Genomic DNA, 21,842 nt, shown 5'->3' with positions numbered 1-21,842 from the left:
AAAAAGAAGAAGAAGTGGCACGGAACTATATCAGGTGAATACGGGGAGTGGTTAATGGTTAAAATGTGATTTTTGGTCAAATAATCGGTCACAAGCGTCAATCGATGAGAGCAATTTTTGGTCGTCAGTCAATTTGTGCGGAATAAACCGTGCACCTTTCGTAAGCCAAAATGTTCGGTCAAAATGCGATAAAACGGTGTTTTGGATTTTTTTTTTTCAATTTCATTTCCATGAATTTCAATGATGATTTCGGCTGATTTTTGATGAATTCACGCACAGTTTCGATGGAATTTCCGGTAATCACGGATTTTGATTGGCCCACATGTTGATCGTCATTTATGTCCTCACGACCACTTTGAAAACGTTGAAACCACTCGTGCACTCTGCTACGGGATAGGCAATCATCACCATAAACTTGTTTCATCAATTGAAACATTTCGGTAAAAGTTTTGCCAATTTTAAAATAAACTCTCTGTTCGAAGCTCATTTTCGCACCGATAACACAAACATACTGGCACTAAAAACGCAATAACTTCACTTCCAATCAATGAAATGTCATGAAATTCCCACTGGACAATCGATAAATATAGCAGATTCTAACGCACCAGTCGACATATGTATAGACGGCGCCACCAGGGCCGCTAGATTCAAAAAGTCCTGTTTACTTTAGAAAGCACCTTGTACAGCCTGCCATTGGCGGCTGCTATCAATTCCAGCTATTTCGCCAAGTTCGTTGAAGATATCACTACCGACATGTTTCAACCTCAATCTTGCAAAGGTTGGACAATAGCGAAGAAAAAGATTGGATGCTGCCACCTCAATTTCCTCCATAAAACTTTGACAGTTGGTGTCCGATCGCAAGAGGACAACGGATACCCAACCCGTTCTCAATACGATGTAATTGAGACAAGCCAGCTCATCGAATTCGCAGTTTCTAAGAGAGAATTGAGTATCTCAACATCTGCTATGAATCGACTCAACATATTTCGGATATGAAGCATATCAATGCTACTCTCGTACCAGAATACCTGAGCCTTGGTAACGCAACTAAAGAGCTTACATTCATCAAACACATCATTATTGGTGGCGAGACATGAATTTATGAATATGACGTCGAAACTGTCCAACAATCTAGCGAAGACGATCCTAAAATGAGGCGTAACCGAAAAAAAAATTAAATACGCCGAAGGTGCTGAAGGTCATCTCTGTTGAGTATAAGGAAAATTGGATGGAATGCTTTTATTAGCCCAGGAGCCTATTTTGAAAGCGATAGGCAATATCTGCAGTAAAATATGTAAAAATTTCTTATTATTATTTTTTTTATTGGGAAAATCTACAAAATATTGAACCTAATAGTAAAAAAGGAGTACAAACTACTGTGGCCATCGACTCCATCTACAAATTTCGTTTTTTTTTCAATCAGTTTGATGGAACGTCCGCTCTATCGTCACAGATTGGGCAACCGGGTTCACCGTCTCCTGGTGTTATGCTTTCACTGCCATTTAGCAGGCTGTTTCAGTTTGCTCTTTTCGTAGAATTTTCGAGCATTAACCCTGTTGGTCAGCTTGTCAAGCTTTTCGTACCCACGCATTTCGGCCTCTCTCTTTTTTTTGTCCGCAAATGCATTTCGCTTCCCTCTTCAACTCTTGGCGTCTATTCCATCCCACACGTGTTGGTTTCAATTGTAACATTGCAAGGTAGGCAGTCTGTTTTCTCTCCACTGCGTCACGACAGTCGTCATCGTACCTGCTGTTCTTTTGCCTTTTCCGAAAACCAATGGTTTCGGTTGCAGCTGTACGTAAGGAGCTCGAAATGCCGTCCCACAGTTCCCTTTTATCGAGTTGTTGACGAGTGCTCTCAGAGAGCAGGTGTGCAAGTCGAGTCGAGATCGGTCGGCAATCTGTTGTGATTGCAGTTTTTCGACGTCGAACCATCCTTGAGTTCGTTGACGTGAGTTTTTTGCTGCACTGAGGCTGGTGCGTATCTTTGTTGCAACAAGTTAGTGGTCCGAGTCAATATTAGGACCTCGGAGCGTACGTATGTCTATAAAACTGGAAACGTGTCTTCCGTCTATCACAACATGATCGATCTGGTTGGTGGCTTTTCGATCCGGAGACAGCCAGGTAGCTTGTTGAAGTTTTCTATGATGGAATTTAGGGCACAATAGACCTAAGGTTGCGGTGCATTCCGCATTTATCAATCTAGTACGACAGGTCAAAGACCGGAAGTCGTGAGTTGCTTGAGCCGTTTGTAAAATAATTGTTTCTGGCCACTAACAAGTAAATGGCGCTCTGAGAACTTTCCCCACTTGCATGAACTTCTACATATGGCTTCATCCCCTCTGCTAAAACTAATTGCGAGTAAAAAGCATTTTTAACAACATTCTGTTTATTCAATTTCTTTCAGGAATCTTTTCCGAAATCTTACATTCACAAATTCGTTTCACTTATAAAGCTGCTTAAATTTAACAAAGCACAACAATGACATTATTCTCGAAAACTATTTTGATTTAATACACTTTATGCTAATAATAGTATCCATCAGATTTCATTTTGCGCGTGTTCCTTCGTGCTTAATGCCACAACTAATTAGTAACAAGTTAATGTGAAAATTACAAATTTGTATTAATGCATATTTTGATTTATTGCAGTTGCCAATTTAGGTGCGCAGACACTCACACATCAACATTTTAATAAGCTAAATTGGTATATACATACACACATAGGTAAATACATTGCTATGAGTATTCTTAAGCGCTACTCTCTTCATCTTAGTACATACATACATTTGCTCGCATTTAGCTTACAATTAGTCTCCAAGAAAATAGTATAACTCAACATATTAGCATTATTTGCTTACTATACCACAACTTGAATTTTCTTAAATTTTCCGTTCCTAGAAAAATATTTTTCGCAGTAACTTCCTTCTTTGTACATTTCGTTTGCATTTATTTAGTTATTTGTTCATTAAAAGATATGCATAATTACTACCGTTACATTGACTTTATTTTCTGTATCCACATTTAGAATTTCATTTTTGAAATGTTTTTGTATATTTTTGATTTTTTTCCTTTTTTCTGTGTCTGCTTAACAACGATGTTAAAATATATTTTCAAATATTTAAAATATTTTTTTCCTTTTTAATATTCCTTGTAAGTAACTCGTGGTTCAATTTCATTCCAAGTTTTATTTATTATTATTATTTTAATTATTTTTTTTTTGATTTTTCTCTTATTATTTTTCTCAAAATTTGTTCGTATTATTTTTCTCAGTTTTATTCTTGCATTTGGCATTCTCCACTCTTTCTTCAGTTTGCTTTGTACATTTTATCTAATAGTATGACATTAGTCCATTCGTATATTGTCGTTTGAAGAGGTATTACTTTTAATATCCTATTTGTATATAGATTTATCCTTTTAATTTTTCCATTCAAAATATTTTTTTATTTTCACTTGTACGTTTTAATAAATTAAAGAGTAAGCAAATACTTCAGTTACTTATATCTAAACATTTTTAAAAGCTCGAAATTGGTTAATAACATTCAGTGAAGCCTTTGCAATCTCTCCTGAAAACGAATTTTAGCCTTTCCATACTATTTAGTGCTAATATATATAGATATGAAAGAGGAGTTTTGATTAATTTTCATACAATTTCAACATTAACTATTTCTTTTTTAATTTGCTTTTATAGTTGTGGTAAGTTTATTTAAAAAATAAATAAAAAAAACGTTTTCCTTGCAAGAGCGTCCAGTTTGTATGATAGCTATATGCTGGGCATCCAATTGTTCAGAGGTGATAACGTTGTCTTTCGGAAAAATATCTTATCAAATAAAAAATGTTTCCATACAGGAACTTTTAGTGGTCCGATAACAGCGGTTCCGCCTTGTGAATACCTTCTTGGGGAACAAAAGATGTGTGCAAAATTCGATATCGATCGATATCTAGAAAACTAAGCGACTAGTTCGCGTATATTTCTACTCGACATGCACTCCTACTCTGTGAGAGCACTCATCAGCAACTCGATATAAGGGAACTGTGGAACGGCATTTCAAGCTCCTTACGTACAGCGGCAACCGAAAACATTGGCTTTCGGAAAAGGCAAAAGAACAGCAGGTACGATGACGACTGTCGTGACGCAGTGGAGAGAAAACAGACTGCCTACCTCGCAATGTTACAATCGACCACAACACGTGCGGGATGGGATTGATACCGAGAGTTGAAGAGGGAAGCGGGACGCATTTGCGGACAGAAAAGGTGCTTTAAGAGCTGGGCAACAGAGGTAATACTCGAAATTTCTACGAAAATATGTAGCGACTAACAGAAGGTTTCAAGACCGGAAGTGATCTAGTGACTGATGCCCAGAGCATACTAAAATTATGTAGGGAACACTTCTCCAGCCTGCTGAATGGTAGTGAAAGCATAACATTAGGGGATAGTGTACAGGTTCCCCAATTGATGACAATAGAGCAGACGTTTCATTGCTCGATGATGAAGAAGTTCGAATAACAACGTTTGAAGAACAACAGAGCGACAGGTGTCGATGGATTGCCGGTCGAGCTATTCAAATACGTCAGCGAAAAACTGATAAGGAGCATGCATCAGCTTCTTTGTAGAATATGGTCGGATGAAAGCTTGGCTGACGATTGTTCTGCATAATCAACAAAAAGGGAGATCCCACAATCTGCGCCAACTACCGTGTGATAAGCCTCCTCAACATCGCATATAAGGTTCTATCGAGCGTACTGTGTGAAAGATTTAAGCCCAACAAACTGATTGGACCTTATCAGTGTGGCTTTAGGCATGGAAAATCAACAATTTACCAGATATTCACCATGCCCCAAATCTTGGAACAGAAGTGTGAAAAGAGGATCAACACAAACCACCTCTTTATCGATTGCAAAGCTGATTTTGAGAACTCTACTTATATTTACTTTTAGGCGCTCAGACAAAGCATATATGTACTATACTACTCTCACCGTCACAACAACTCAATCTGGGAATCTGCATTTATAGCGATAATGAATATTGAAAAATAATCAGACACAAAAGTGCTTTTTAATCTTAACGCTTACTAAATATGATGAGCATATTAAGAGCTATCAGCTAGGCAAGAGTCCACAAAAGAGTTTGAAACTCCCTTTCTAGTAACGCAATAATTTAACATGATAATAAATATGTAAATAAATAAATAAATAAATAAATAAATAAAAGTAAAATATTTTAAAACTGTTTTGAACAATTCGATTCGCATTTTCAAACATATATGTACATATGTATGTATATCATTATTGCTAATAATAAATATTTTGTTTTACTGTTTACTTATCTTGTTTTCAGGTAACATTCATACTTATAGATAGTGAATTTATGTTTCCCTCAACTATATTTGAAATTTTTGGTATGCACAAATATATGTTTTTCATATATACATAGGTATATGTATATAGATTTCTTAAAATAATTGTATTTAAGCTATTATTTGGTCTATTAAGAGTCTCGTATACATATCAAATATTATTCCTTCGAGATTTTTTGCAGTTTTACTAAAATACATACATTGAGCACCATCAATAACCCTCATAAGCCCATGCATTGAAAGATATTATTTAGTTAATGTTAATGTAACTTAATATCTCTTTAAACTCTCGCTGTGCAGCTAATTGGCTCTCATTACAAATATCTGCTATCTATCAACATCACTGATGTCCCCTTTAGACATGCCTTGACATATCGCGCATATCTGTAGTTTCCGTCATGTATCTATTTTAGTCAGCTCGTGATAACTGCAGGAATAACGTTGAGTTTACAATAGCGTAAAACTATTGTTTGACTATTTTTTTCCTTTCCTTACAACAATTGACATGCATTGGAATGCATTCGATGTCGCCCATTTGAGTGATTGTACCCTGTACAACACTGATGCGCAGTACCACGAGTATGACTGAAACTGTGACTGTTTGACATTTTCGGTTCGTGCGCATGGTGACAGGTGGCATAATGCATTTGCGAGTAATTATGGTTGTGTCTAAAAACATGGAGAAAGAAATACCTCAACGATAAATTTAATTTAGAGACCCTTAATATATGTATATTAATCCATAATCTATAAAATATATATCCATAATTCATAATCTATAGTCTATAATCCATAATCTACGAGGGCTGCTATATACATATATTCTGGCCTAGGGCAACACTAAGTGTTGCCAGGTGCAATCTAACATTTCCATTGGAAAGTTTGACATTTTTTAGCATAACATCACTCAGAACGTTTTGTCATTTAATCGTAAATTGTTTTATTTACAGGGAATTAAAAAATTCATGTCGGCCAAGAAATGGAATTAACAACACAACTTTCGACGTGGATTATCACGACAAGAGTGCATCGATGAACTAAAATCTTTGTATGGCTATGAAGCACCATCCTATAGCACTGTGAAAAACTGGTACAACGAATTCAATCGTGGCCGACGCTCGCTCAAAGACGAATTCCGTGAAGGTCGTCCAAAAACAGCCGTTGTGCCAGAAAACATCGATGTCGTACGTGAACTGATAATGCAAGACCGTCATGTAACATACCTTCAGATAGAGACATGCCTATGCATTTCTCCCTCCAGCATATATTCGATATTGCATGAACACCTGTCCGTAAAATCGAAACCGACAAAAAAAAAATTAAAAAAAAAAATACAAAAAAAATTAAAAAAAAAACAAAAAAAAAACATTTTCGTTGATAAATATGCCTATCTACATTATTAGGCCAGAAATATATATAGGCCAGAAATATATATAGAAATCTATAATGTATAATTTATAATCTATAACTTATATTCTATAATCCATATTCTATAATTTATAATCTATACCCTATAATCTCTAATTCATAATCTATAATCTATTATCTACAATCTATACTCGATAATCTATAATCTATGATCTATAATCTATAATCAATAATATATAACCTATAACCTATAATCTGTAATCTAGTATCTATAACATATAATCCATAATCTATAATCTATAAGCAGTAGTATATAATCTGTAATCTATTATCTATTATCTATAATCTATAATCTGTAATCTATAATCTATAATCTATAATCTATAATCTATAATCTATAATCTATAATCTATAATCTATAATCTATAATTTATAATCAATAATCTATAATCTATAATCTACAATCTATAATTTATAATCTATAATCAATAATTTATAATCTATAATATTAGAACCGATAATCTATAATCTAAAATTTATAATCTATAATCTATAATTATAATCTATAATCAATAATCAATAAGCTATAAACGATAAGCTATAATCTATAATCCATAACCCATAATCTATAATTTATAATCAATAATCTATAATCTATAATTTACAATCCATAATTTGTAATCTATAATCAATAATCTATAATCTATAATATTAGAACCGATAATCTATAATCTAAAATTTATAATCTATAATCCATCCGTTTTTAATATGTTCGACTTACCCATGATGCGCCAATCCTGAATCTGACATGGAGTTCGTCATCTGCGGGCCTGGCGGTGGTGGCAAAAAGAGTGGACAACCACCACCTCCATCGCCGCCACCTTCATCACGAAAGGCAGCCATGCGTCGCATATTAGCGCGCTTGTTTTGCACATCGACTTCATTTGCTTCCTCAATCATCCGATCCAGCTTTTCAATAGCTTTTGTTTGCTTGGCGGCGAGGAATGCTTTACGTGCTGCTTTGGACATTGGTAGTGGTGCCGAATTCGAGCGAATCGGTGGCGAACACGGTGACAGCGATTCTCGTGATGATGTACGACTGCTGCCGAATGATATGTTGTTGTTTGTGATCTTGGTCTTTGCGGTCGACGTTGTCGGCATCGCAACTGCAGTGGCCTTAGGTATGATCGGCACTGGTATAGAGGCTATAGTGGAGTTTGAAATATTGGTTGCCTGCGCCTTTTGCTGTTTTAATTGCTCCTTGAGCGGTTGTTGTGGTTGTTGTGGTTGCTGTGGCGCAGGTGGTGGCGGTGGCGAAACAACTGGTTCTTGCGGTATAGTTAGGCTACGTGAAAATGTGATTTTTCTAATTAGAAAGAGAAGTTATTAAGATGTGTATAGCAACAAATAAAAAATTCTATATATAAAACATATAAAATATAGTCGAAGAGAGTGATTAAATTAAATTCTTGATACAGGTATGTAGTCGTAATATCAAAAATTGTCCGGTTAACCGAAACAGATATGATATATATATCGATCGTCCCTAAATATGTATGAAAGAGTAAGACCCATGAAGGGGCAAGCCAAAATGACCTGGATGCTTGACTAAACTTGATTATTTTATATTAACGAATATTAGAAAGTATAACAGCAGTAATACAGGAACACACAAGTCCTTTATATATATTTTCGTCAATGAGATTGAAAGTTAATTGCAAAACAGGATATATAGAGCAATTTGGGTTAGCCAAGATCACTTTTAATATTATTAGTCACAGTTAAATTTAATTTCCATTAATTAAATGTAATTCGAGAGACATACCAATATTCGATTTCGGCTAAGAAATCTTGCGACGAGTTTGAAAACCAATTTCCACGCGCAAACACGATTGACATGCTCCCATTGCGAGTATACCTACCTAGCCTTTGATTTTTCCAACGACGCTGACGATGTGGTTGGAGCCACTTTGCATGTGACAGTTTCTCGTGGTGGTGCTGTCGACGGTGGAGTAATCTGATCCATAGCAGCCAGCTCTTCGGGTGTAAACTGATCGGGATTGTTGGGACGTGGTTTGGACGGTGCGCTACCTATGCGAAAAGCGGGCGTTGGACTGTAGGGGCAAACCGATGAGGTGGTGCCACTATTGACCAATGAATTGCGTGAGTATTGCAAATCTTCTAAAAATTCTTCGGTATCTAATATGAGCGAACCAAAAATATCGCTGGGTGTACGCATAAAAACATGACCCATTGAATTGGAACGTGATTCACGACCACATTCATTGCTTCCGAACGAATTGCGCACAGGCGAATTTGCTATGCTACGACGCGCTATATCTGTGAAGGTTACCGGTGAGTAAATACGCCCACGCTCTTTACCAGCGCTTGTCTGGGGTGGTGAGATCGTACTTGCCGCGCTCGCTGCATCCATTGAATTGATCATGGCACTTGTGGCGTTTGCCAATTGCATACGCTCCACCGAACCGATAACCGGTTGGGCAGCAGCTGGCATAATTGCTTTTAAAGTTTGCGAAACACTCAAACGACGGTCGGTTGTAGAGGCTGCAGTCGACGGAATTGAGGTCGCAGTCGTTACTGTTGCTGCAGTAAACGTTGAAATTGGATGGAAAAGTTCGGGTGGCAATTGTAACGATTTGCGATTTTCACGCTCTTCCAACCAATATGTCTTCATTGGACCTTTCCCTTTGACATCGATTTCACCGCGTTCCGTTAGCTTGTAACAAGGGCTAAGAAATTGTTTTGCCGGCTCGGAGACGTGTACTTTCATTGCAGAGCCTGTGGATTCCATACGTGACGCCGTATTCACTGAATCACCGAAGAGGCAATATCGCGGCATTTTTAAACCAACAATGCCCGCAACCACTGCACCGGAATGCACACCCACACGTATGCGCAAATGTTGGCCCGTCGATGGATCTTTTAGATCAGTGATGGCATCCACCATATCTAAGGCCATATCACAAACTTTATCCGCATGATTGACGGACTTTTCTGGCGCACCCGACACAACCATGTAGGCATCACCAATCGTTTCCACTTTGTAGACGTTATTTCTCTCGGTTAGCGTGTCAAATATAGAATACATTGCATTTAACATGGACACCACCTCCATGGGTGTGATGCGACTGCAGATTTCGGTGAACGTAACAACATCTGCAAAAAGTATCGACACACAGTCGAACATCTGTGAGAAATGAAATGTTGGCGAAATAGGATTAAGTATTCGCCAATTATGGTATATTAAATTAGGGGTTCATCACCTCGCACGTGTCAATGGGATTCTCTCCGCGTCTTAAACGATCAGCCACCTGTTTCGGTATCATTTGATAAAGCAATTCGTCTGTGCGCCGCATTTCTTCGTCCAGTTTGCGCATGGACTCCTCCAGTTTCTTTGATTTTTGTTGTTCCTGATCTAGCGCTAATTTGAGTTCTACTGATTGCTGTGTGCCGGCCAACATGAGATCTCTGAAGAGAGAAAAAATCATTAATATGGAAAAGATTATAATGTCAATATAATTTATTTACCTGCTGAAGTCATGCATTGACAAATCGTTAATGTAAAGGCCAGTTGTTATGAGTGAGTTGAGATCAGGCATAACCGGTGTACCCAGAAACATGATCATACGCCAATTCTCCATGTAGACCATTTGACCTGAAATCGCAAAAAATTGGGTTATATATATTTTTTAAGTGAGGGTTTTGGATTAAATAACCTAAAAAATGGAGCAGAATGCCAACGGTGATGATTATGATTTCAAAAAAAAAGTTTAAGTTTTTATAAAAAATATTAAAATTGTTCTATCTACATTACATAGGTGTTCGCCAAGAGTGTTTACCGATTATTTTGTTTATCGTTATTCTTCTTATTGCCGTAGACACCGTTTACGCCGTTTACGCGGTTAAAGCGCGCCAGTCGTTCTTCCGTTTTCGCTGTTTGGCGCCAATAGGAGATTCCAAGTGTAACCAGGTCTACCTCTACCTAGTCTTTCCAACGGAGTGGAGACCTTCCCCTTCCTCTGCTTCTCTCGGCGGGTACTGCGTCGAATACCCTCAGAGCTGGAGTGTTTTCGTCCATTCAGATTTCTCTTATTCTGCTGAACTATGTCAATGTCGTCGTATATCTCGTACAGCTTGTCGTTCCATTGACTGCGGTGTTCGCTGTTGCCATTGCGCAAAGAACCATAAATCTTCTGCAGAAACTTTCTCTCGAAAACTCGTAACGCCGACTTATCGTCCATGCCTCTGCACGATATAGCAGGACGGGGATGATGAGTCCCTTGTAGAGTTTGGCCGTTATTCGTCGAGAAAGAACTTTACTTCTCAATTGCCTAATCAGTTCGAAGTAGCACCTATTGGCAAGAGTTATTCTGCGTTGGATTTTGAGGCTGACGTTGTTATTGGTGTTGACGCTGGTTCCAAGATAGATGAAATTATCTACGCCTTCGAAGTTATTACTGTCAACAATGATGTGATAGCCAAGTCACGTTGGTTGATGACAGGAGATATTTTGTCTTGCCCTACTTCACAACCAGATCCATACGCTTCGCTTCTTTATCCAGTCTGGAAAAAGCAGAACTAATCGCACGGTTGTTGAGGTCAATGATATCAATATCATCGGATCGTCGGCGATCGCCAGCAGTTGTACACTCTTATAAAAGATTGTACCTTCTCCCCTTTAGCTCTGCAACTTGTATTATTTTCTCCAGCGATCGATTGAAGAGTCATACGATATGAATTCTCCTTTTCTGAAACCTCATTTGGTATCGAACGGCTCGGAGAGGTGCTTCCTCATCCTGACGGAGTTTTTGGTGTTGCTCAAGTTGAGCTGACACAGCCGTATTAGCTTTGTGGAGATACCAAATTCAGACATAGCGGCATAGAGGCAGTTCCTTTTCGTGCTGCCGAAGGGGGCTTTAAAATCGACGAAGGGGTGGTGTGTGTCGATCTTCCTTTCAGAGGTCTTTTCCAAGATTTGCCGCATGGTGAAAATCTGGTCGATTGCAGATTTTCCAGGTCAAAAGCCACACTGATAAGGTCCAATCAGTTTGTTGGCGGTGGGCTTTAATCTTTCACACAATATGCTTGATAGATCCTTATATGCGATGTTGAGGAGGCTTTTCCCACGGTAGTCGTAGCAGATTGTGGGATTTCCTTTTTGTGAATTGGGTAGAGCAGACTTAAATTCCAATCGTTAGCCATGCTTTCGTCTGACCATATTCTTCAAAGAAGCTGATGCTTGCTCCTTAGCAGTTTTTCGCTGCCGTATTTGAATATCTCGGCCGGCAATCCATTGGTTCTCTCCGCTTTGTTATTCTCTAGGTGGGTAATTGCTATTCGAACTTCTACTTGTTCGGACAATAGAACGTCTTCTCCATCATCATCGTTTGGGGAATCGGGTTTACCATCATCTGTTGTAATGCTTTCACTGCTATATATAGCAGCAACGATCTTTATAAAAAATACCGTCTTGAAGCCATGGCCAATTACATAAAATTAAGTAAATGCCAAATGCCAAAGTCACACACTGTAAAATTATGCTACAGAAGTTTGTCAACAAGCTCTGGATAGGCATCTCCAAAGAAGTCGTAAGACTAAAAGTCTCTATGACCATGTGCAGGAGATTTTTTTAAATGTATAAGGTCTATGTGCAAATCAGTGACAGCTATACTAATAAATCTAACCTCAACCTATGTTTTTAATTACCTTCGACCAAATTATGTTCAAAAGCATGAAACACAGTAAATACGGGATGAGAAGGTTATTTCTTAGTATCCTGATGAGCTTGCGGATACCTATAGAATTGTCATTACTATTTTGGTGGTAGCTTTTCTGAATCGGTATCTCGTTTTTAACTTATATATAATACACTAAATCAAACACACCTCGTAAAAAAATATTTTTTCAATTTAATTATTTTTCTTACCTTTCAAACGCAGCGTCTTTTCGGGCTCGGAACCGTCATCATGCAACAGCAACTCGGTGGAGGGTTGAAGATCGACGCGATCGGTAACTGGTTCAACCGTGACCAATTCAAAAATGTTATTTGTTCTATTTAAAATCTATATGAGATATAATGCAATGGATTAAGCTTTTTTATACTTATAAATAAAAGACAATTGCATGCGGCGGAGCTTGAAAGAGTAATTTTGTAATTATCACTTCATTTACAAGCCAATTTCAGCACTTCTTTCAATTGTCTAACTGTAATTTACTGAATTGCGCTCATTAACCTCAAACATACTTACAGTTTGGAATTTGAAGGCAATTAAAGGGCGCACCAGATCAAACCAGGCGGTAATTTTTTGCCCCAGCAGGTCGGGTAGGATGACCATCAGAGAATTGCCAATGCTGCGTACCACCATATCGGCGCTGTAGGTCACCAATAAAATCGAAGCCGCCGCAAATAAGTGGAAAGAGAATAAAAAAAAACTTCACTGAAGATGGTTGTAAAAAGTATTACGCTGGCAACAGCTGCATTCAATGCGTTTGCCCCAGTTAACGTGCCGGCGCTCGAATGCACTGCTGCGCCACGTAATTAAATTCGCAACACAAGTGCATTTGCTATAATCAAATGACAGGCAGTTGGTATTAGCTGACTGGTAGCCATAAAGTAGGCAAGCCAACCATTGACAAATGGCGCTGAGTGCCCTCACTGTCGCTAGGTATGGATGTATGTACTTATGTATTTACTTACCCGAATACAATGCAAAATGGGAATATCTCGAAGAGCACATGTGCACTGATGGGTAAATGCTTCTCTTCGCGCGTCATCGCCAGCGATGCAAGCGTAAATGCACGATTATCAAATGTCAATTGAAATGTCACATGTACGGTATCGAAGAGTATCTCTTCGCGCACTAGTTCGATATGCATCTCCTTGTGGTAAAAATGTCGCGCCACTTCACGTATTTGCCCCATTGTGTAGTAGACAAAGCCACGCCGCTTGGAGCGATAGTGTAATGTGAGTCCTTGTCGCGTCTCGTTTTCGCAAATAAATGATGGCGCTCGCATGCGTGGATATGAGAATTTTAAATATTCATGCAAATTATCGAGACCATTGAGAAAGTCACGCATATGCCGACCAAGCACCGAAAGCACGCGATCGTAACCATATTGTCCGACAAAGCCGACAAAGTACACACCCATTTGATCCATGAATTCGTGCTCGGAGACGCCGAGTACCTGAAAATAGTTCAATAAGTTATTAGACTGAGTTTGTTAATGATTGTGCGATGATGCGTTAACAAAATGGGGATTGGTTAGCTGGAATCAACAATAACCTTTATAAAAATACTAACGCCGAAAGCAATAAAAAGATTCAGCGGAATTATTTGATTAATTATAAAAGTAAATCTGAATCTCAGTTGTTGAAACATTTTCGGTTAATGAGCTGCTTTTGATGTCGACTTCTTATACAGTCCCCTTATGACTCTGTAGGTTTTGTACATCGCTTTTGGGTGTGTCGCTTTATTGATAACCGCATACCGTTTAGTTAAGATATTTTATCCGTATTTAACTGTCGGTTCTTAGTTTACTTTTTATTAGATATATGGACATGAATTCGACCAAGTTGGCTATCGAAATGGTGAAGTTGTCGAGGCGGAGGAGCTCTTCAGGCCTTGTTTTTTACAATTTGGAATTCGTTACCGTTCCGTTTTCACGAATGGATCGAATATTGAAGGGGGAGCCTTCTGTTGGGAGCTCTCAATCAATTCTTGTTTCAGACTACCGGACCACTGTAGTGTCTTTCAAACTATAGTGGCAGCTATTAAGGTAGCAGCAGATGTATTTCAACGAAGTGTGGCTGCTTTTAAGGAGGTGGGGAATCGATACATTACATTCCGAGAGCAGAGCTGCTATACAGCCTTTGTGCTCGCTGACAGTGAGCAGTGCACGACCCTGCTAGCTGTGGCATCAAGCTACTTCCAAATTAAACTTGTCTGGTGACTGACCATAGCGGAATCGTCGGAAACTGTAAAGCCGATGAGCTGGCTAGAAAGAACACCATCACCTAAAACCAATTAGGATAGGAACCAGCAGCTGTTCGCTTGTCGTCGTGAACTTGGGCGCTGGATCTATGATCGGGCAAGCACAGTAAGCATTGGTCTGCAACCGGCATTTGTGAGATTGTGAAAGCCTTCTGGAGCAGAGTGGTACAGAAAAGGTCTATAGAACTACTAGCTCTTAGCAAGATTCATATGGCCGCAATGATAAGTGTCCTAACAATGGACTAGCTTCTCTAGCAATCTTAGTGGATTTGTTTGAGTTCTCACGAATATCAGTCTATTTACCTTACCTAACCTGGCTCAATATCGCGACCATGGAGAGCCTATTTGACCTTCCCAGACAACGCTGGTCATCACAGATCTGACCGTTAGGCAAGTCTTCGCTTTTTCGAAACGGATCTGCCAGGTCTAATCCACTGTTGGAACAGTTTTTTGCTCTTTTTCGTCTACAAATGGATTTCAAACTAGTTCGTTGAGCACATTACGCCAAACGTACTATAGTTCCAGCTTTGGGAACCTGAACCCATTATTTAATATACCAAGATTGTAAGATTGAGCATTTTTGAAATAACTTATTTTTCGCTTACGATCAATGACAGTAGTTTAAACTACTTCCACTTTTGTGTGATTTATAAAAAAATAACATGAACTAATAGAGAAATGACAATTAGTAGCTCGACTGCCATCAACAAACATAACTCAATTATTATCACTTTTGAATTCTTTTTACATGTTGTTGTATTTTCTTCATATTACTTACCTGTTGCGCCTTCTTCGCCAGCTTGTTCAGCATATTTTCCGGGTAGACTTGATGTACGCTGAACGATGGCGAGTCGATACCAGCCTGACGTCGTATGTCTTCCCATTTCTCCTCGCCGTACACTGATTTAATATACTCGGAGAGATTCTCCAGCAGTAAACCATACATTTTCAATGTTAGTTGCACGTACTCAAACGCGCTTGGTGAAGGGGGTGAAGATACTGTGATGGAATTGATTCAGTTGTTATCTGTATAGGTATTTATGCAATGGTATGTGTATGCGTACTTTATATTACGACAGGAGCGGCTTGTATGTAAATATATTTATTTACTGATGACTATTGCCATTAATTAAATTGCCATCTTCCATTTTTGATACTTCAAAGCCATTTTCGCGCAGTGCTGAAAGACAAATAAGCAAAATGAAAGTGATGAATAAGTACGGTAATATAAAGATATAAATATAAGATTGTCTACAAATCACGTAGCGGATTTTGTTGCCGATCAATTTATCATTTTCGCTGACGGCTGCTAAACAAAGTGAAGTATGGTTATGGAATTTTGAAGCATGTAATTGTGAATGAATATATGTATATATATTTGAGGTTATGATTAATAACTTGTTGAGCAATACTCTGGTGCTTTGAGGAAAAGGGTTGTAATTTAATTTTCGCAGGGAAAAGAGTTTCCTTAAAAAACCTTTTTAATCCATGTGCAATTGCAGTTTTAAAAACAAAATTGCTGTATAGTCTCAAAATCTACCTGTTATTTGTTTCCCTACTCGAATTTACTTAACCGCTGTAGACCTGAAATTTATGGTTTTAATTTTATATATTAACAGATGTTAAGTGTTGGTTTTATGAAAAATGGCTTCTTAGACACCTCTAGAAAAGTCTTTCCATGTATGAGCTCTTAATTGTAACTTCATTTTATCAGATAGACAAATTTAAATCTCGCTTCCAACTACTTGAAACAATATCTCGCTTCATAGATTTTGTAGAACATTGAACGCTTTAGAGAAAAGTCTGCAACGAAAGATATTAACGGCTGAGGTGTGATAATTTTAAGACAGATCTTTTTAATACTCTTGGAATATGTTGCTATTGAGATTTTTTATATCATCGTTAGATTATTTGATATCACACCGTTATACCTCCTGTCGGAATATTTAAAGTTTAAAGTCTATGCGGACAATCCCGCTTCGATTCAGGCCTTGGAGCAAAACATCACGCGTGTCATTTGCCAGTTACAAGTCGAAATCCTCGAACAAGTCATCGAAAATTGGACTCAACGGATGAATCATCTGAAACATAGCCGCGACCAACATTTGAAAGAGATAAACTTTAAAAAATGAATTCCAAAGAATGTGCTTTCGAATGAAAATAAACATTACCCATTAAAATTGAAATTTCTGTGTTTTCTCTTTAAAATCATAGGAAACCTCGAAATGGATGGTGCTTAGCGACGGTCGGTAAATTCAGCCCCATGATGTAACAGTCCTAAATGGGTTGAGGCTGACCGACTTCTAGATTCACCAAGCTACCTGGCTGTCTCCGGATCGAAAAGCCACCAACCAGATCGATTATGTTGTGATAGACCGAAGACACGACTTCAGTGTTTTAATATCGTCAACAAACACAAGGAAGGTTCGACGTCGAGAAGCTGCAACCAAAACAGCTGTAAATGAAACCATTGGTACGATAAGAAGTGTAGTGTCGCAGTGGAGAGAAAGCAGACTGCTTAGCACGCAACGTTACAATCGACCATAACACGTGGGGGATGGGATAGATACCGAGAACTGAAGAGTTCTGCTTGAGTACGAAGAGCTTGATAAGCTGAGCGACAGGGATAATGCCCGAAAACTCTACGAAATGATGCGGTGAGTAACAGAAAGTTTCCAAGACCGGAGCATGTTCTTGTAGAACCCCCAGATGTGATTTAGTGACGGACGCTCAGAGCACACTAAAATTATGGAGGGAACACTTCTCCAGCCTGCTATATGGCAGTGAAAGCATAGCACCTGCAAATGGTAAACCCGACTCCCCAATCGAAGCCGATAGAGCAGACGTTCCATTGCCCGACCATGAAGAAGTCCGAATAGCAATTACTCGTCTGAAGAACAAGAAAGCGGTGGGGGCTGATGGATTGTCGGACGAACTATTCAAATACGGCTGTGAAGAATTCATAAGGAGCATGCATAAGCTTCCTTGTAAAATATGGTCGGACGAAAGCATGCCCAGAGATTGGAATTTAAGTGTGCTCTGCCGAAACCCCACAATCTCTGCCAACTACCGTGGGATAAGTCTCCTTAACATTGCCTATAAGACTCTATTCATCATACTGTATGAAAGATTACCCGTCAACAAACTGATTGGACCTTTTCAGTGTGGCTTTAGGCCTGGTAAATCAACAACCGACCAGATATTCACCATGCGCCAAATCTCGGAAGAGACCCTTGAAAAAAAGACCTTTGAAACACGCACCACCTCCTTGTCAATTCCAAAGCTGCTTTTGACAGCACGAAAAGAAGAAAAAGAAAAGAAGCTGCCTTTATGTCGCGATATATGAATTCGGTATCCCCGCAAAACTAATACGGCTGTCTAAACTGACGTTGAGCATCACCAAAAGCTCCATCAGGATCGGGAAGAATCTCTCCGAGCCGTTCGAAACCAAACGAAGTTTCAGACAAGGCGACTTCCTTTCGTGCGACTTCTTCAATCTGCTCTTGGTAGGTACCATGTACCATCTTCTATAAGACCGTAGCGAGCGACGATAATATTGACAACCGCGCTGTTAATTCTGCTTTATCCAGAATTTATAAGGAAACGAAACAAATGAGTCTGGTAATGAACGAAGGCAAGACGAAATATCTCCTGTCATACAAGCGACTTGGCTCCGACGTCACTGTTGACCATCATAACTTCGAAGTCGTAGATAATTCTGTCTATTTTGGAACCAGTGTTAACACCAACAACAATGTCAGCCCCGCAATCCAACGCAGACTATTGACAAAAGTTATTATTTCGGACTAGTTAGCAATTGAGAAGTAAAGTCCTCTCTCGACGAACAAAGATCAAACTCTATGAGTCACTCATTAATCCCGTCCTGCTATGTGGTGCGGTAGCATAGGCGAGATCAATATCTGATGAGTCGACGTTACGAGTTTTTGTTAGAAAGATTCTGCAAATAGCGTCTGGTAAGATCCCCAACCTTACAGCATGAACACCAATAAAGCACTGGCGAATATTGCAGTCGATGTAAAATGATCTGTATGAGTTATAGACGACATTGACATATGTAGTTCCGCGAATTAAGAGACAGCAGGTACGCTGGCTAGGTCATGTCGTACCGAATGAATGAAAGCACTCTAGTTCTGAAAGTATTCGACGCAGTACCCACAGGGTGATGCAGAAGAAGATTTCCACTCCCTTGGAAAGACCAGGGGGAATAGGACACACTTGGAATCTGCTATTGGCGCCAAACAGCGAAAAGGAAGAACGACTGGCGCACTGTTGTTAATTCGACTATAATCACATAAGCGGTGTCTATGCCAATAAAGTAGAAGATACGCAACTCCACAAAAAATATCTTTTTTGTTTTCAATAAATATTGTTTTAAAAACAAAAAACTTATTTTATCAATATTTTAGAAATTTCTGTGCTTTTGCCATTGGAAAGCCGTTTTTGAATTTTGATATAAAGTTATTGTTTGTTTCCTAATATAATAATGTTTTCCATCAAAATTTCGCAGGAGATAAAGTAGAAATATATTACTTGCAAACCAAAACAGCCATTTTTTAAGTGTTTAGGTTGTACTTTCATGATACAATTTTCACCACTATTTATCCCAATCGTGCTGATTTTTTAAACCTTAAAAATCACTTTTCTTGCAATACTGACATATATTTACATTAGTTATATATTCCTTATATGTTATTTATTCATTAATTTGTTTGTTTTTTAATTTTTATAGCTTGCAGAGGCTATATTTTATGCACCCATTTTTTTAAACCGTCTTTATGTGAATGTCACCCTTAACTAAAACGGTATATATTTCTAAAACGTATTGCAACCGAAAGTATATAATAGAATAAGTAAAAATCTCACTTTATATTTGATGTCACAATCCAAAAAGCAGTCTAAGTGATTTAGGAAAAATCAACATACGATCTGTGAAAATAATTTAGATCGCACACAATAATTAAGGTAAGAATGATGAAGCGATTCCTATTTCACTTGAGGCAGTTAATGGGTGATAAATTTTTCATTTTTGTGATTTGTGTCCAGAATTTAAAAGCGCCTAAATTGACAAGTATGATAAATTAAGTAATTCAAAGAAACAGGTTCTATTTTGAATATGGCAATGAGTCATGTGGGGTTTCAAGATGTTAAGCTTTGCACTCAAAGAGTTGAATTTGCTGAAATCATCTTAAATTGTTTGAAGTAGGACCGTAATAGATCTTAGATGCCGAATATGACTGAATTTATATTGATCTAGTTCATAAAACCATTAGGTTAGGTTAGAGCCAATACAAATTTGTATAGGCGCTTAATTGCAACTCCCGCCTGTTCGGCGAAATATCTGAAGGTATCTCAAGTATTTAAGTCGTGACCTTTCGAACGGGGGACAGTCAAGAAGGAAGTGTTGAGTTGTGTCTACCTCATCTTCTTTCATACTGCTTCTGCAAATGGCATCTGGTAAGATCCCCAACCTTACAGCATGGACGCCAATAAAGCACTGGCCTGCTAAAAGCCTAGGGAGAGGCTAGCCTTACTGAGGGTAAATAGATAACTATATCTCCTGCCATCCATCTTGGGCCAAAAGGCATTTGTTACAGCGTAAGTACCGATGGTGGGCAAGCGCTGACCAAGCTTCCGCGAAACCCAGCTATCTAGTAGTATAACACAAGAGGATATGGAAGCACCGACCCGCTCCTATTTTAACGATAGGGGTTTTAGGGTGCTAGCTCATCAGCTTTACAATTTCCTACGATTCTGCTATGTCGCGGCACCCATACCAGTCTTGTCACAAAGACACTCGATGCTATTGCTATCGAGGTTAGGCACACCTCGCCCAACCCTGAACGCACTGTAAATGAGTTCAAGGCTAGTACTCGTATCTCCGCTCTGCTATCTGAGTGAATGGTCACTTCTCTAAAGGAGGTTTTACTCCGGAGCAGCAGATCTACTGCACCCTTAATGGCTGCAACGCCGGCTTGAAAGGCACTGCAATAGTCAGGAAGTCTGAAGCTAGATAGATTGATAGAGAGCTCTTGCCAGTAAGCCTCTCCACCCACCTTCCCGCCAAGCTTTGACCTATCCGTAAAGAAACTCACTGCCCCTCTCCTCCAACGGCTTCTTCCCAACCATAGCTTCCTCGTCGGTATATGGGCAGAGAAGGAGCCCTCAGAGTTTGGTTTAGCGACTCCATGATCTAGGTGATCCGGTATGAAGTCAAAGTGTGTGAGAATATCCGAGTGTTTAGATACGCGTTCTTTTAAGAAACCAGATTCTTTGAGTCTAATAGCCGGCAATATCTACGAACACTATGTTCAAAATGGCGTTAAGTGCCATGGTTGGAGTGGACCCTAGTGCACCACACACAAAGACTCCATAGAACATAATCTATAAAACCATCGAAAGATTTTCTAAAATTTGCTTAAGTTTAATGCCAAGAGTCGACGATTCTGGTCCAAACCTACCTATATACACAATATAACAATTTTCAACTTTCTGGTTACCTTTATATATTCATTATTATAGACCCTGCTCCCCAATGGGAATTAAAGGAAGCTATGTATGTGTTATATACTCATAAATTAAAAGACAAAAGTATTGAAATTTTTTTGAAAATATATTTAATACTTCAGATCGAGTTGTTAGTCATATTCTGAAAAATTAACGTGAATACAAGTATTATAAAGTCCAAAAGTCATTTATTATATAAGTTGAAACCATAATCTCTTTAGGCCTCTGAATAAGTTACATTTCAAGAAACCTAATTAAATTTGTAAAAAATGTTTCCTTCAACCGTCACAATTGCATATTTGTAAGTTGAATTACTAATTAAATTAGTTTTACTGCTCTTCTTATGTGAAAATACTTATTGACCTGATGCACTGTTGTAAGTTTCATTACATTTCAAAAAGTGTCATATTGCCACTTTGTACCTTCCATCCGATTAATGAAAATCTGTCATGGTGCAATATATTTCTTTTCAGTCTTACTCAATCGCTTGATTTAATTAAACCATTTCTGCTGGCGACAGTGTCAGTTGCTGTATCGCGTTCCGTTGCAGGCGCGCAGAAAGTGCAAATAACAAGGCAACTTG

The 21,842-nt window shown here is 38.5% G+C and overlaps 1 protein-coding gene across 2 annotated transcripts in view; it reads right to left on the bottom strand.

The window, feature by feature from the left end:
• Positions 1 to 5,191: 5,191 nt before the first annotated feature.
• LOC120766244 (soluble guanylate cyclase 88E) overlaps positions 5,192 to 21,842 on the bottom strand; it is a 102,020-nt gene continuing 85,369 nt past the window's right edge. Inside the window, exons 2-11 of one of the 2 annotated variants that reach the window (XM_040091639.1) lie at positions 15,799 to 15,914; positions 15,513 to 15,733; positions 13,441 to 13,928; positions 12,992 to 13,115; positions 12,670 to 12,805; positions 10,272 to 10,398; positions 10,007 to 10,211; positions 8,645 to 9,930; positions 7,504 to 8,088; positions 5,192 to 6,023 (exon numbers count right to left, since the gene is read on the bottom strand). In XM_040091639.1, coding sequence (XP_039947573.1) covers positions 5,846 to 6,023; positions 7,504 to 8,088; positions 8,645 to 9,930; positions 10,007 to 10,211; positions 10,272 to 10,398; positions 12,670 to 12,805; positions 12,992 to 13,115; positions 13,441 to 13,928; positions 15,513 to 15,680 — 3,297 coding nt within the window. In that variant the 5' untranslated portion in view covers positions 15,681 to 15,733; positions 15,799 to 15,914 and the 3' untranslated portion in view covers positions 5,192 to 5,845. Of the gene's footprint in view, positions 6,024 to 7,503; positions 8,089 to 8,644; positions 9,931 to 10,006; positions 10,212 to 10,271; positions 10,399 to 12,669; positions 12,806 to 12,991; positions 13,116 to 13,440; positions 13,929 to 15,512; positions 15,915 to 21,842 lie in introns of both variants that reach the window. The other variant, XM_040091629.1, reaches the window with a different exon arrangement.

Source organism: Bactrocera tryoni, chromosome 1 (assembly GCF_016617805.1).
Source record: "Bactrocera tryoni isolate S06 chromosome 1, CSIRO_BtryS06_freeze2, whole genome shotgun sequence".
Lineage (NCBI taxonomy): Eukaryota > Metazoa > Arthropoda > Insecta > Diptera > Tephritidae > Bactrocera > Bactrocera tryoni.
This window is presented reverse-complemented; position numbering and strand designations above follow the sequence as displayed.